Source organism: Alosa pseudoharengus, unplaced genomic scaffold, assembly GCF_046254945.1.
Source record: "Alosa pseudoharengus isolate Yale_2024_CS ecotype anadromous, Long Island Sound unplaced genomic scaffold, YU_APseudo_1.1 YU_APseudo_1.1_scf_35, whole genome shotgun sequence".
Taxonomy (NCBI): Eukaryota; Metazoa; Chordata; class Actinopteri; order Clupeiformes; family Clupeidae; genus Alosa; species Alosa pseudoharengus.
Window position 1 is genome coordinate 510,290 of NW_027468743.1, and position 13,378 is coordinate 523,667.

General features: G+C 43.9%; 1 protein-coding gene across 1 annotated transcript; it reads left to right on the plus strand.

The window, feature by feature from the left end:
• Window positions 1-6,832: 6,832 nt before the first annotated feature.
• Window positions 6,833-13,175, plus strand: LOC143101431 (uncharacterized). Its single transcript, XM_076264726.1, has 14 exons — window positions 6,833-7,366; window positions 8,057-8,158; window positions 8,310-8,366; window positions 8,466-8,531; window positions 8,620-8,718; window positions 8,809-9,154; window positions 9,274-9,556; window positions 9,649-9,882; window positions 9,966-10,057; window positions 10,181-10,285; window positions 10,423-10,610; window positions 10,703-10,867; window positions 11,008-11,252; window positions 11,377-13,175. Exons 1-14 carry the CDS (start codon window positions 7,170-7,172, stop codon window positions 11,409-11,411), a joined length of 2,214 nt encoding a protein of 737 aa, XP_076120841.1. The 5' UTR covers window positions 6,833-7,169; the 3' UTR covers window positions 11,412-13,175.
• The last annotated feature ends 203 nt before the right edge of the window (window positions 13,176-13,378 follow it).

The window sequence follows — 13,378 nt, forward strand, 5'->3', positions numbered from 1 at the left end:
TGACATTCTTAAAATGCTATGTAGCACAGCGCTGCCTTTCCCATGTGTGCTACGGAGACGCTGATTAATGCAGTGCTCATTATACATGATTAGAGTCTCGTGACTGCCGGCTACTGCGTGCGTGCGCGTAGGTCAAAGTCCGCCGATCGCAGCATTCCCCTATTTTGTAAAATTATTTTTTACTCCTCTGGGTGTTGCAATGGATATCAATGATTCATATGATTGCCCTCAGTAAAAAAGCACAAGAAACAGGACGCAAACAGTTACAAACTCTGCTTCATAAGATGTCGCGGAGGATCGGGAAGACGCTGAGCAGAGGGCACCTTCGCGTAAAACAACGTGAGACCGAGGAAACGGCCAGACGGTGTTTCAGGCCGGATTCGAACCTGCGATGACATTCTTAAAGTGCTATGTAGCACAGCGCTGCCTTTCCCATGTGTGCTACGGAGACGCTGATTAATGCAGTGCTCATTATACATGATTAGAGTCTCGTGACTGCCGGCTACTGCGTGCGTGCGTGCGTAGGTCAAAGTCCGCCGATCGGGGCATTCCCCTATTTTGTAAAATTATTTTTTACTCTCCTGGGTGTTGCAATGGATATCAATGATTCATATGATTGCCCTCAGTAAAAAAATACAAGAAACAGGACGCAATCAGTTACAAACACTCAGGTTCTCTGCTTCATAAGATGTCGCGGGCGATCGGGAAGACGCTGAGCAGAGGGCACCGTCGCGTAAAACAACGTGAGTCCGCGGAAACTGCCGGACGGTGCTTCAGGCCGGATTCGAACCGGCGATGCCATTCTTAAAGTGCTATGTAGCACAGCGCTGCCTTTCCCATGTGTGCTACGGAGACGCTGATTAATGCAGTGCGAATTATACATGATTAGAGTCTCGTGACTGCCGGCGACTGCGTGCGTGCGTGCGTGCGTGCGTAGGTCAAAGTCCGCCGATCGCAGCATTCCCCTATTTTGTAAAATTATTTTTTACTCCTCTGGGTGTTGCAATGGATATCAATAATTCATATGATTGCCCTCAGTAAAAAAGCACAAGAAACAGGACGCATACAGTTACAAACTCTGCTTCATAAGATGTCGCGGGCGATCGGGAAGACGCTGAGCAGAGGGCACCGTCGCGTAAAACATCGTGAGACCGCGGAAACAGCCGGACGGTGCTTCAGGCTGGATTCGAACCTGCGATGACATTCTTAAAGTGCTATGTAGCACAGCGCTGCCTTTCCCATGTGTGCTACGGAGACACCGATTAATGCACTGCTCATTATACATGATTAGAGTCTCGTGACTGCCGGCTACTGCGTGCGTGCGTGCGTGTGTAGGTCAAAGTCCGCCGATCGCAGCATTCCCCTATTTCGTAAAATTATTTTTTACTCTCCTGGGTGTTGCAATGGATATCAATGATTCATATGATTGCCCTCAGTAAAAAAACACAAGAAACAGGAATGCAATCAGTTACAAACACTCAGGTTCTCTGCTTCATAAGATGTCGCCGGCGATCGGGAAGACGCTGAGCAGAGGGCACCGTCGCGTAAAACAACGCGAGACCGCGGAAATGGCCGGACGGTGCTTTAGGCTGGATTCGAACCTGCGATGACATTCTTAAAGTGCTATGTAGCACAGCGCTGACTTTCCCATGTGTGCTACGGAGACGCCGATTAATGCTGTGCTCATTATACATGATTAGAGTCTCGTGACTGCCGGCGACTGCGTGCGTGCGTGCGTAGGTCAAAGTCCGCCGATCGCAGCATTCCCCTATTTTGTAAAATTATTTTTTACTCCTCTGGGTGTTGCAATGGATATCAATGATTCATATGATTGCCCTCAGTAAAAAAGCACAAGAAACAGGACGCAAACAGTTACAAACTCTGCTTCATAAGATGTCGCGGGCGATCGGGAAGACGCTGAGCAGAGGGCACCGTCGCGTAAAACATCGTGAGACCGCGGAAACAGCCGGACTGTGTTTCAGGCTGGATTCGAACCTGCGATGACATTCTTAAAGTGCTATGTAGCACAGCGCTGCCTTTCCCATGTGTGCTACGGAGACACCGATTAATGCACTGCTCATTATACATGATTAGAGTCTCGTGACTGCCGGCTACTGCGTGCGTGCGTGCGTGCGTGTGTAGGTCAAAGTCCGCCGATCGCAGCATTCCCCTATTTTGTAAAATTATTTTTTACTCTCCTGGGTGTTGCAATGGATATCAATGATTCATATGATTGCCCTCAGTAAAAAAACACAAGAAACAGGAATGCAATCAGTTACAAACACTCAGGTTCTCTGCTTCATAAGATGTCGCCGGCGATCGGGAAGACGCTGAGCAGAGGGCACCGTCGCGTAAAACAACGTGAGTCCGCGGAAACTGCCGGACGGTGCTTCAGGCCGGATTCGAACCGGCGATGCCATTCTTAAAGTGCTATGTAGCACAGCGCTGCCTTTCCCATGTGTGCTACGGAGACGCTGATTAATGCAGTGCTCATTATACATGATTAGAGTCTCGTGACTGCCGGCTACTGCGTGCGTGCGTGCGTAGGTCAAAGTCCGCTGATCGCGGCATTCCCCTATTTTGCAAAATTATTTTTTACTCCTCTGGGTGTTGCAATGGATATCAATGATTCATATGATTGCCCTCAGTAAAAAAACACAAGAAACAGGACGCAAACAGTTACAAACACTCAGGTTCTCTACTTCATAAGATGTCGCGGGCGATCGGGAAGACGCTGAGCAGAGGGCACCGTCGCGTAAAACAACATGAGTCCGCGGAAACTGCCTGACGGTGCTTCAGGCCGGATTCGAACCTGCGATGACATTCTTAAAGTGCTATGTAGCACAGCGCTGCCTTTCCCATGTGTGCTACGGAGACACCATTAATGCAGTGCTCATTATACATGATTAGAGTCTCGTGACTGCCGGCTACTGCGTGCGTGCGTGCGTAGGTCAAAGTCCGCCGATCGCAGCATTCCCCTATTTTGTAAAATAATTTTTTACTCCTCTGGGTGTTGCAATGGATATCAATGATTCATATGATTGCCCTCAGTAAAAAAGCACAAGAAACAGGACGCAAACAGTTACAAACTCTGCTTCATAAGATGTCGAGGGCGATCGGGAAGACGCTGAGCAGAGGGCACCGTCGCGTAAAACATCGTGAGACCGCGGAAACAGCCGGACTGTGCTTCAGGCTGGATTCGAACCTGCGATGACATTCTTAAGATAATCACCCCACTACCTCCACCCTTCAACATAACACTGCTCCCCAGCCCCAGTCTATTACACCATGTCTCCTGTTTGTTTTGTTTTGTCCTGTCTTGGTTTTCCTATGGACGTGTACAGACAATGGTCTTGTATGGTTGTGACGTGCTGTGTGTGTGTGTGTGTGTGTGTGTGACGGAAGTGTAACAATGTTTGTAATGTTTGTACATGTTTATATCATTTTGTATTTGTATTTTCTTTAATTATTACGCTTTGGCAATGCATCATATGGTGTGTCGTGCCAATAAAGCATATTTGAATTTATGTAGGTCAAGAGTGGCGTCACTGACTCACTCACTCTACTCTACTCTACTCTACCTCTCTACTCTACTCTACCTCTCTACTCTACTCTACTCTACCTCTCTACTCTACTCTACCTCTCTACTCTACCTCACTCACTCTCTCACTCTACTCTACTCTACCTCTCTACTCTACCTCTCTACTCTACCTCTCTACTCTACTCTACCTCTCTACTCTACCTCTCTCACTCACTCACTCACTCACTCTACTCTACCTCTCTACTCTACTCTACCTCTCTCACTCACTCACTCTACTCTACTCTACTCTAGCTCTCTACTCTACCACTCTACTCTACTCTACCTCTCTACTCTACCTCTCTACTCTACCTCTCTACTCTACTCTAACTTTTCTAATTTCACTCTCTCTGCCTCTCTCATTGTCATTCTGCCGGGGCCCCATTGGATGGCTTGGGAGACTCGGTCCTGGTGGGTCGCTGTGTGGGTTTGGCATTGGTTGGGTCCTGTGGGTTATCCATTGGCCCTGGGCCCCCGTTGTGCACCCCCCTCATATGCTCATGCACATGCCTTGTCCTGGAAGCACACAGCACGCTTACTCTCTTTTAATTGCACTACATATTAGGTGACATTCATAAAACACAAACAAAACTACAAAACAGGCTAGGGTAAGGGTGGGGTGCAGGTAGATACCTCATCAGGTGTCTATCTGCATGCCTCACTTATTTTAATGCACACATTACAGAGGAGGCATACATCTTACACAGGGTAAGTGTGGTGTGCATGGGGAAATCCTGACAGATATTCACCATGCATGCCCACTTCTTTTAATGCTACACACTAGATAGAGCTCTCAACCTAGCCATTCACATACATATTTAGGTCAAGAGTGGCGTCACTCACTCACTCACTCACTCTACTCTACTCTACTCTACTCTACTCTACTCTACTCTACTCTACCTCTCTACTCTACTCTACCTCTCTACTCTACCTCTCTACTCTACTCTACCTCTCTACTCTACTCTACCTCTCTACTCTACCTCACTCACTCTACTCTACTCTACCTCTCTACTCTACTTTACCTCACTCACTCTACTCTACTCTACCTCTCTACTCTACTCTACCTCTCTACTCTACCTCTCTCACTCACTCACTCACTCACTCACTCACTCTACTCTACTCTACCTCTCTACTCTACCTCTCTCACTCACTCACTCTACTCTACTCTACCTCTCTACTCTACCTCTCTACTCTACCTCTTTACTCTACCTCTCTACTCTACTCTACCTCTCTCACTCACTCACTCTACTCTACTCTACTCTACCTTTCTACTCTACTCTACCTCTCTACTCTACCTCTCTACTCTACTCTACCTCTCTACTCTACTCTACCTCTCTACTCTACCTCTCTCACTCACTCACTCACTCTACTCTACCTCTCTACTCTACTCTACCTCTCTACTCTACCTCTCTCACTCACTCACTCACTCAAATTCAAATATGCTTTATTGGCACGACAAACCATATGATGCATTGCCAAAGCGTTCACAGGAATAATAATAATTAAAGAAAATACAAATACAAAATGATATAAACATGTACAAACATTACAAACATTGTTACACTTCCGTCACACACACACACACACACACACACACACACACACACACACACACACACAGCACGTCACAACCATACAAGACCATTGTCTGTACACGTGCATAGGAAAACCAAGACAGGACAAAACAAAAACAAACAGGAGACATGGTGTAACAGACTGGGGCTGGGGAGCAGTGTTATGTTGAAGGGTGGAGGTAGTGGGGTGGTTATCTTAAGTAATGCCTTCTCTCAGGTTATGGAGTGAGGACACATAACTGGCTGCCAGTATGCATGTGCTGGTGTCCTCACCCAAAACCACAGCAAGTCTTTTATGTTCCTCCAGTTTTGTAAAGTTGGGAATGATGTTGTTCAAAATGGTGAAATATTTGTCTCTTTGGGACCGATATTTGTCACAGTGTAGCAGAAAGTGCACCTCTGACTCTACCTCCCCTGTCATACAGTGACCACATGTCCTTTGCTCTTTGGGCAGCCATGACTTCTTGTGCCTGCCTTTCTCTATGGCTAGACTGTGGTCACTCAGCCTGTACTTGGTGAGGATCTGTCTCTGCTTCGTATCTCTGACAGTGTGGAGATACTCAGCCAATTGATCGTCTTTTCGTATGCCAATGTAACATTCTAGTTTGTGTTGTAATTTTGTTTCTTTCTTCCAGTGTTCCAAATAAGAATTCTTGTTGTTCTTGTTAATTTGGTTGATTCTGATTGGTTGTTGGGAAGCAGTGCTGGTCTGGACAATTTGTGGGTTAGGGGTTATTGGGTTAGTTAAATCCGAGACCAACTGACATAGGGGACTGGGCTTAGGGCTGAGCTCTTGGGATTTAAGTGCTTACAGCACGCTTACTCTCTTTTAATTGCACTACATATTAGGTGACATTCATAAAACACAAACAAAACTACAAAACAGGCTAGGGTAAGGGTGGAGTGCAGGTAGATACCTCATCAGGTGTCTATCTGCATGCCTCACTTATTTTAATGCACACATTACAGAGGAGGCATACATCTTACACAGGGTAAGTGTGGTGTGCATGGGGAAATCCTGACAGATATTCACCATGCATGCCCACTTCTTTTAATGCTACACACTAGATAGAGCTCTCAACCTAGCCATTCACATACATATTTAGTGAATGCACTAAAAGAAAAAGCACGACGAGCATTTTATGCAATAAAAAGAAATTTTCATCAAATAGATATACCAATTAAAATCTGGTCCAAAATATTTGACACAGTCATTTTGCCAATTGCACTTTATGGAAGTGAAATATGGGGTCCACTCAGTAAGCACGACTACTCAAGATGGGACAAACACCCAATCGAAGCCCTGCATGCTGAATTCTGTAGAAATTTGTTACATATCCAAAGAAAAGTACCCACAAATGCTAGCAGGGCAGAATTAGGCCGATTTCCACTATTGATTAATATCCAAAAACGATCACTAAAATTCTGGATTCATCTAAAATTAAGCCCTCAAAATTCACTACATTTTAAAGCACTTAAATCCCAAGAGCTCATCCCTACTGTGACAAATATCGGTCCCAAAGAGACAAATATTTCACCATTTTGAACAACATCATTCCCAACTTCACAAAACTGGAGGAACAGAAAAAACTTGCTGTAGTTTTGGGTGAGGACACCAGCACATGCATACTGGCAGCCAGTTATGTGTCCTCACTCCATAACCTGAGAGAAGGCATTACTTAAAGCTACATTGTGTATTTTTTTGAGTTAATTCTTAGCAAAAACCCTTTTGTTCTTTCAAAAATATGTGCTCATTCATGTGTAATTACTTCCACTTACTAATCAAAGTATTCTCGTAAGTGTAGAATCTGCTATTCCAAATACATACGCGCGAGTCGCGCGATGGCTGAATCCATGTTGCGCTTCCATCTTTGAAATACATTCGCCAACGAGGGACATTCCTGGAAATTCAAGCTTCGCCTTTCGCGCTTTTAGGCTACACTCAGCTGCACCGTGACGTATGGCAGGGGGAGATTAGTCTACTCCTGACTGCCGGCAGATTTGAAAGGTTGTTGAAGATGGAGGATCACACATATTCTCGAGGTCATGAAAAGGAGTCGCCAAGGAAGCGAAAACGAGAATTAAAAAGACAACGCGACAGGAAAAACAACAAGACCAAAGTAAATATTGGAGTGGCTTTTCCAAGATGGAAAGAGCTCATGAGGAGCAAGGATTTCAAAAGGGACGCCGAAGTTGCCTGCTTTCTTCTCGACAGGTAATTCGGCCTATTCGTGTAAACCTATACAGTCTATGGTGTAAATTCGAAGTTTTACAGTTGCTTGGCTAACTATAGCATAACGCTAGAATGACGTCTAGGATATTTTCGCGTTGATGAAAAAGGATTGTCTAGGCTATAACATAAATCTGTGTGCTGTGACGGATCAAAGGGAAAGGGCACTGTAAATTGTAGCCTAGTTATTTTTCATTGCTTTTGCTTTGTAGCCTACACAATGTATCCTAATCTGATAATGCTGGGGTAGCCAATTCCAAGGGTGACGTTTACCTCCTGAGGCCTGTCCTGTAGTCTTATTAATTTTAGACGTAGCCTACTAATTACTAGATTGTCTGAAGGGAAAGTTTTTTTACCTGTAGCCTACACCTGGGAATGGGGGAAGGGTAGACTAGTCCATTACACTTGTGAATGGAGGAAGGGTAGGTCATTACACCTAATGGGGGAAGGGTAGACCAGCCAGCCCAGAGACTGATCAGACTGGGGGTCAAAGTCATTATCATGCAGAACAATACAAAACTGAACTGACAGAACTGTTTTGATTGAACTTTAGTCAATTTACTGTATGTATATGAGGTGCATCTACCAAAATACATTTTCTTCACTGTCATAAAATGAATGCACTTTGTTTGTGGTTTAGTGAGACATTCAAACATACTGCTCTTTTTTGTCCAGCTATGAGAGAGAACTTCGAGCAGTCACATCAACACCACTGAAAGGAAAGCCCTCTAAAGTATTAACTCCAGCAGTGTCCAGCATCTCTAGTGGGACAGACAGGTCAGTCACTGCATGAAAACAATTGTGTTGACTCTATGTGATTGTTGTTTGATTGTGTTTGATAATAACAGAAATTATATTTTTAATAATTTGGTGTTTACCATTTTATGTACTGTCATATGTTGTGAAACACTCTGCTTATTTATTTCAGAGATGAGCATCTTGGCGCAATTGCAGAAGCCCCTGAAATTGAGAGCCTTGAACAGAGGTAACCCATCAATGCTCATAATGTCTATACCCTAACCCTACATGTGTTCTCTATTGTATATTTTCATGATATAAGCATTTATATATATTTTTTACAAAGCCTACATGACATGAGCATCGCGGAGGATGTGGATGAAAATGTGTTCAATGACCCCATGAACAGTGTGTAAGTAGTACACCCTATAGACATACCGGTATGTTACTATTTGTACTGTGTGGAAGTTCTTTTTTTCTAAATATGTTATTTCTTACAGAATCGACTGGACAGATGAAGGATCTGCATTCCATCAAAGAGATGATGGAGAGAGGGATGACAGCTCTGACGAAGAGTATCTTCCACCAATTTCTATACGGTGTGTGCTCATCTGTTGTTACTTGGCCATATTTTGTGTTGTGTTTTGTCATACATTTTTACATGGTGCCCGTGTGTTCTGCCTCCACAGAATGGGTGGAGCATTAAAGGCAGTGCAGACTGTTGACCATCTTCCTGTAATTGGGCTTGATGAAACTGTGCATGACCTTTCTGCTCATGAAGACCCTACTGACGAGCCCTTGCCCAGTGTTGAGTTGCCCAGTTACCCAGACCCTTTGAAGGTCCAATGTGTAGATGATATCATCTGTGTCCGAGCGGCAGTGTTGTATGAGACCTGCTTGAGGCAGCTTGTCACACTAATGAAGCTGCCGGTGGACAGATGTACAGGTGTTCTCAGGACTGGTCTGGTGTGTGATAGTGTTGCCCCCTTTCACATCAACATCACTTATAAGGGCACGGCAATGATTGCGGAATGGGTAAGTCCAGTCAGTAACAACATAATACAACTGGTACTGGTAGCAATACCAAGCACTTTTCTTGTGACAGCCAGTGTTGTATAATTCAAATCCATTTATCAATCTTCTCTGACTTTTAGGTATGTCCCAATGGACATAGCCTGTGGAGATGGAATTCGCAGCCTGTGATGAAGTTTGGGATGCAAGCTGGGGATTTCCTTCTATCCACCAACATTTTGTTGTCGGGGAACAACTATGGGAAGGTTTCCCTATTGTTTAAATTCATGAACATGGGCATGGTGAACCCAAACACATTTTGCACAATCCAAGACACATACTGTGTTGACGCAGTCAAGGAATACTGGGAAGAAAGGAATACCGAGGCCATCCGTCGCCTTCAAGGGAAAGACGTTGTGGTGCTAGGTATGTTGAAATGGTGCATGTATAAATTACTTGCAGCAATGACATATATTTATTATATAATCTTACTACGAAATATGCCTGGGTTTTTACAGGGGATGGCAGAAATGATTCACCAGGGCATTGTGCCCAGTACTGCAGCTACACCACGATGGAGCTTGACACCAAGGAAATCATTCATGTAGCAACAATAGACAAGCGGCATACATCGTGGAACTCCAACATCATGGAGAAGGAGGGATTTATCCAGACTGTGGACAAGCTTTCCAGAGAGATAAAGCTGGTGGAGATCTGCACAGATGCTCATATCCAGATTGGAGCCCTTATGAGTAAGTGCTCCTCTGATAACATATATGAATACAAATATTGCAAAAAGAGATGTTGTGAAATGCTATGATTTCCCACTTCACAGACCCAGATAAAGGCAAATACAAGGACCTTGGAATTCATCACAGTCTGGACATGTGGCACGGTGCCAAGAATCTGGCCAAGAAACTTGCTGCTGTAAGTTTCAAGACTCATGGGAATCATTGGCTGTAGTTTACTGTTGGGATGAAATATGCATTTTCTTAGCTCTCCATGGACAATTTCTGAAATACCTCAGTATTTTGTTTTTATTTCCCAAAGGCAGGGAAGGTGAAAGGACAGTCCATTCTCCTCCACTGGTTGAAGGACATCGTCAACCATTTTTGGTGGTCTTGCAAGACTGCTGACACCAAAGAGCAGTTCCTTGTAAGCAGGATTGTTATTGTACTGATTGTAGCTGGTAGCTTCCACTATATCTATATATATATTTGTACTATTGGGACCCTTTTCTGTATAACAATTTGTTTTATATATTATGTATTATATTTGTATTTTTTGCACAGGCACTTTGGATTGGCATTTGTCACCATGTCTGCAACATCCACACGTGGCAAATGGGAAGCTGCCAACACAGCGATCTGGGAGATGGGAAGGAGTGGATCGAGAGAGATTCTAAGTCTCACAAAGCCTTAGTGGACATTGTTTTCAACAAGCGTTGGCTGAAGGATGTCCACAAATATCTGCGTTTCAGGTATAGCATGTAACATTGTACACAAATTGTGTGTGTGTATGTATGCACACACTAATGTGGATGTGTGTGTGATTTCTTTTCTATTCAAACAGATCAACAGCAGACCTGGAGTCATTCCAGAACCATGTTCTGATGTATGCCAGTAAGCGCTTTGCTTTCACTCCCCCGGTTTATGAGGCAAGAGTTCTGCTGGCAGCTCTTGACTACAATTTCCACTGCAACAGACCAACAAGAACTACATCTGAGGGCAAACAAATGTAAGTTTAATACATGCAGTATTGTCTTGTAAAGTAAACCCACAGGCACACAGTGGTTTGGGATTGGTATGTGCTCTCCAGTTTGTCAGTTGTTGTAATGAGTAATTGACCTGTAATAGTTTACCTTTGTGCCATTACAGTTTCCGAAGACTGTACAACAAACATGCAAGACGATACAGCTTGTACGCCCTGAAATCTGAGAAAACATATGAATACATCTCAGAACTGCAGGGGAAAATTATAAACAAGAGACTCACGAGTGGAGTTGGGATGCCTCGAAAGAGGAGCCTTCGGCCCAATGACCCAAGAAGACTTGGTGTCGTCCCCCCTATACCTCCACCCCCTATATCAGAGCTGATGCGGACACAAGTCAGCAGAGGTCTTGGTATGTGATGCACTTGCCTTTGCCTGTAACTCAGTCTAGGCGAAATAGCACTGTACAGATTAATAACAATATGTTGAACTATAAAATGGTGTGTATGTCTAATGGCACCTCATGTCTTCCACAGGAGCAGCTTTCCAGGAGGCTGCGCATTTAGAATGATTCCTATTGCTGGTCCATGTTGCTTCAAAGGCACCATGAAAGGGTTGTGTAAATGGGTGTAAATACCATAATTTGTTACTTTCTGTAAATAAATATATATTGCAAATAACATTATTGACCATGTTACCGTCATTTGGTGTTTCAAAAGGTAAATTACTACAGCTCCTTTTTTATTATAAGTTTGTGGATGTAATGTATAAGAAATACAGCATGAATGGTCTCTTATAACAAAAATATTTTATTTTCATAAAAGCAAAATACACAGCAACTTGGGATCACTCTTTTATATTACCCTGTCCTAGAGACCCATGCAGCCAGAAAATGAAATGTCTGTAGGCAGCATATCTGAACACTCTTGTCACCTGGCTCTCTTACATAGCCTAATACTGTGATGTCCTCCCTGTGAATCCGGAGAAAACCTTCATCTAGGCAGTACTGTGTGAAGTGAGGCAGAAGGCTCACACAGGTTTTCTCTCGATCGGTTGGCATGTCTCTGCAGTGTGTACAGGTACACCAAGGCATCCCTGGCACAGGTGGGGGGATGACATGTCTGCGCTGATGCATCATCAATGCATCAAACACCAGACCAGGCTGCCTCGCTAGCAACTGTGTGGTGAGGTCCATGTGCTCTTGCAGGCTCATTCCATCCACAAATCTCTAAAGAAATAAGACACAAAAAATAAGATCAGATAGGCTTGTTTAGGTAGCAAAGTTAGATGGTTAGCAAAGTAGTAACAGTACTCTTGTCATTTTTCAAGTGTTTACACAAAATGAAGAATACTATGTGTATGGACAATGAAAAGGTGAAAGCATTTTCTATAGACCATAACGTAATCATATGTGTCATGATTTCACTGGCAGACAACACATCATGCAGTTGACTGGCAACAGCTAGAAATTGCTACATATAAACAATGGAGATACAAACAGGGAAGCTACACCAAGCGCGTAACTGAAGCGTTCCGTTCGCAACGCGTAAAATCAATTTTAGAAGAATGGTCTTTGTTTCTGGTGTATGCTAGTTGCAGCAGACGCAACGAAAACGAACGTGCCTGGTGCAGCTTCCGAGCTAATTTCGGTGTCATTGAATTGATACTGTTCAGAGAAATATATTAAAAACACAAACCTCCGTTGCTTCTCTCCGTTGTCTTTGAAGTTCTTCCACTCTCCCCTCGTCATCTTTGGAGAGTCTTCTTCTTTGCCTAGGAGGTCTCACCGATCCTCTGCCACCGGCTGTCTTTTGGCTTCTCTTTACCTTTCCCTCTTCATTTTACCTTTCCCTCGCACCTCCGTAGCATCGACTGATCTCTGACTCTGCTCACTGAGAAAAATAGTAGGCTACGCTGTAAAAACATTGCCTTACACTATTAATCTCGTACATACAGAATAAAGATAGCACTGATACTGTACTAACATTAGCATGCATTCGTTTGGGAATCTGATAGCTGATGCTAGCAATGAAATAGTAGCCTACCAAAATAACGAAAACGTAAAACTATTATTCACTTTACATAGAGGTCATAACCAACATGTTTACTGGCTATATAACTAAATGCAATGTGTAATGTTTTCTAAAGTAACCTCATCGCTGGAAGGAACACTGGACGAAGTCGTAGTAGGCTACTGGAAGCCATGTTAACCTTGGCATGAAACGGCCACCGTAGGAGTTAAAATGCGCTCGGAATGGGAGGGGCTAGAAAGTAATATTCAGTTGGTTGTCATATAGAATTTCACCGCTAGATGGGAGAAGTTCTTACACAATGTAGCTTTAAGATAATCACCCCACTACCTCCACCCTTCAACATAACACTGCTCCCCAGCCCCAGTCTATTACACCATGTCTCCTGTTTGTTTTGTTTTGTCCTGTCTTGGTTTTCCTGTGGACGTAGCACACACATCAAGTGGTACAGTGAATAGACAGGGATTAAAGCTTGGCACCGGGCGTTGCCCAGGAACTCCATAGCGTC

Coding starts and splice junctions, on each gene's coding strand:
- LOC143101431 (XM_076264726.1), top strand. CDS start 7,170: ATGGAGGATCACACATATTCTCGAGGTCATGAAAAGGAGTCGCCAAGG. Junction 8,367..8,465: donor ATTGAGAGCCTTGAACAGAG/GTAACCCATCAA, acceptor TTTTTTACAAAG/CCTACATGACATGAGCATCG. Junction 9,883..9,965: donor CCAGATTGGAGCCCTTATGA/GTAAGTGCTCCT, acceptor CCCACTTCACAG/ACCCAGATAAAGGCAAATAC.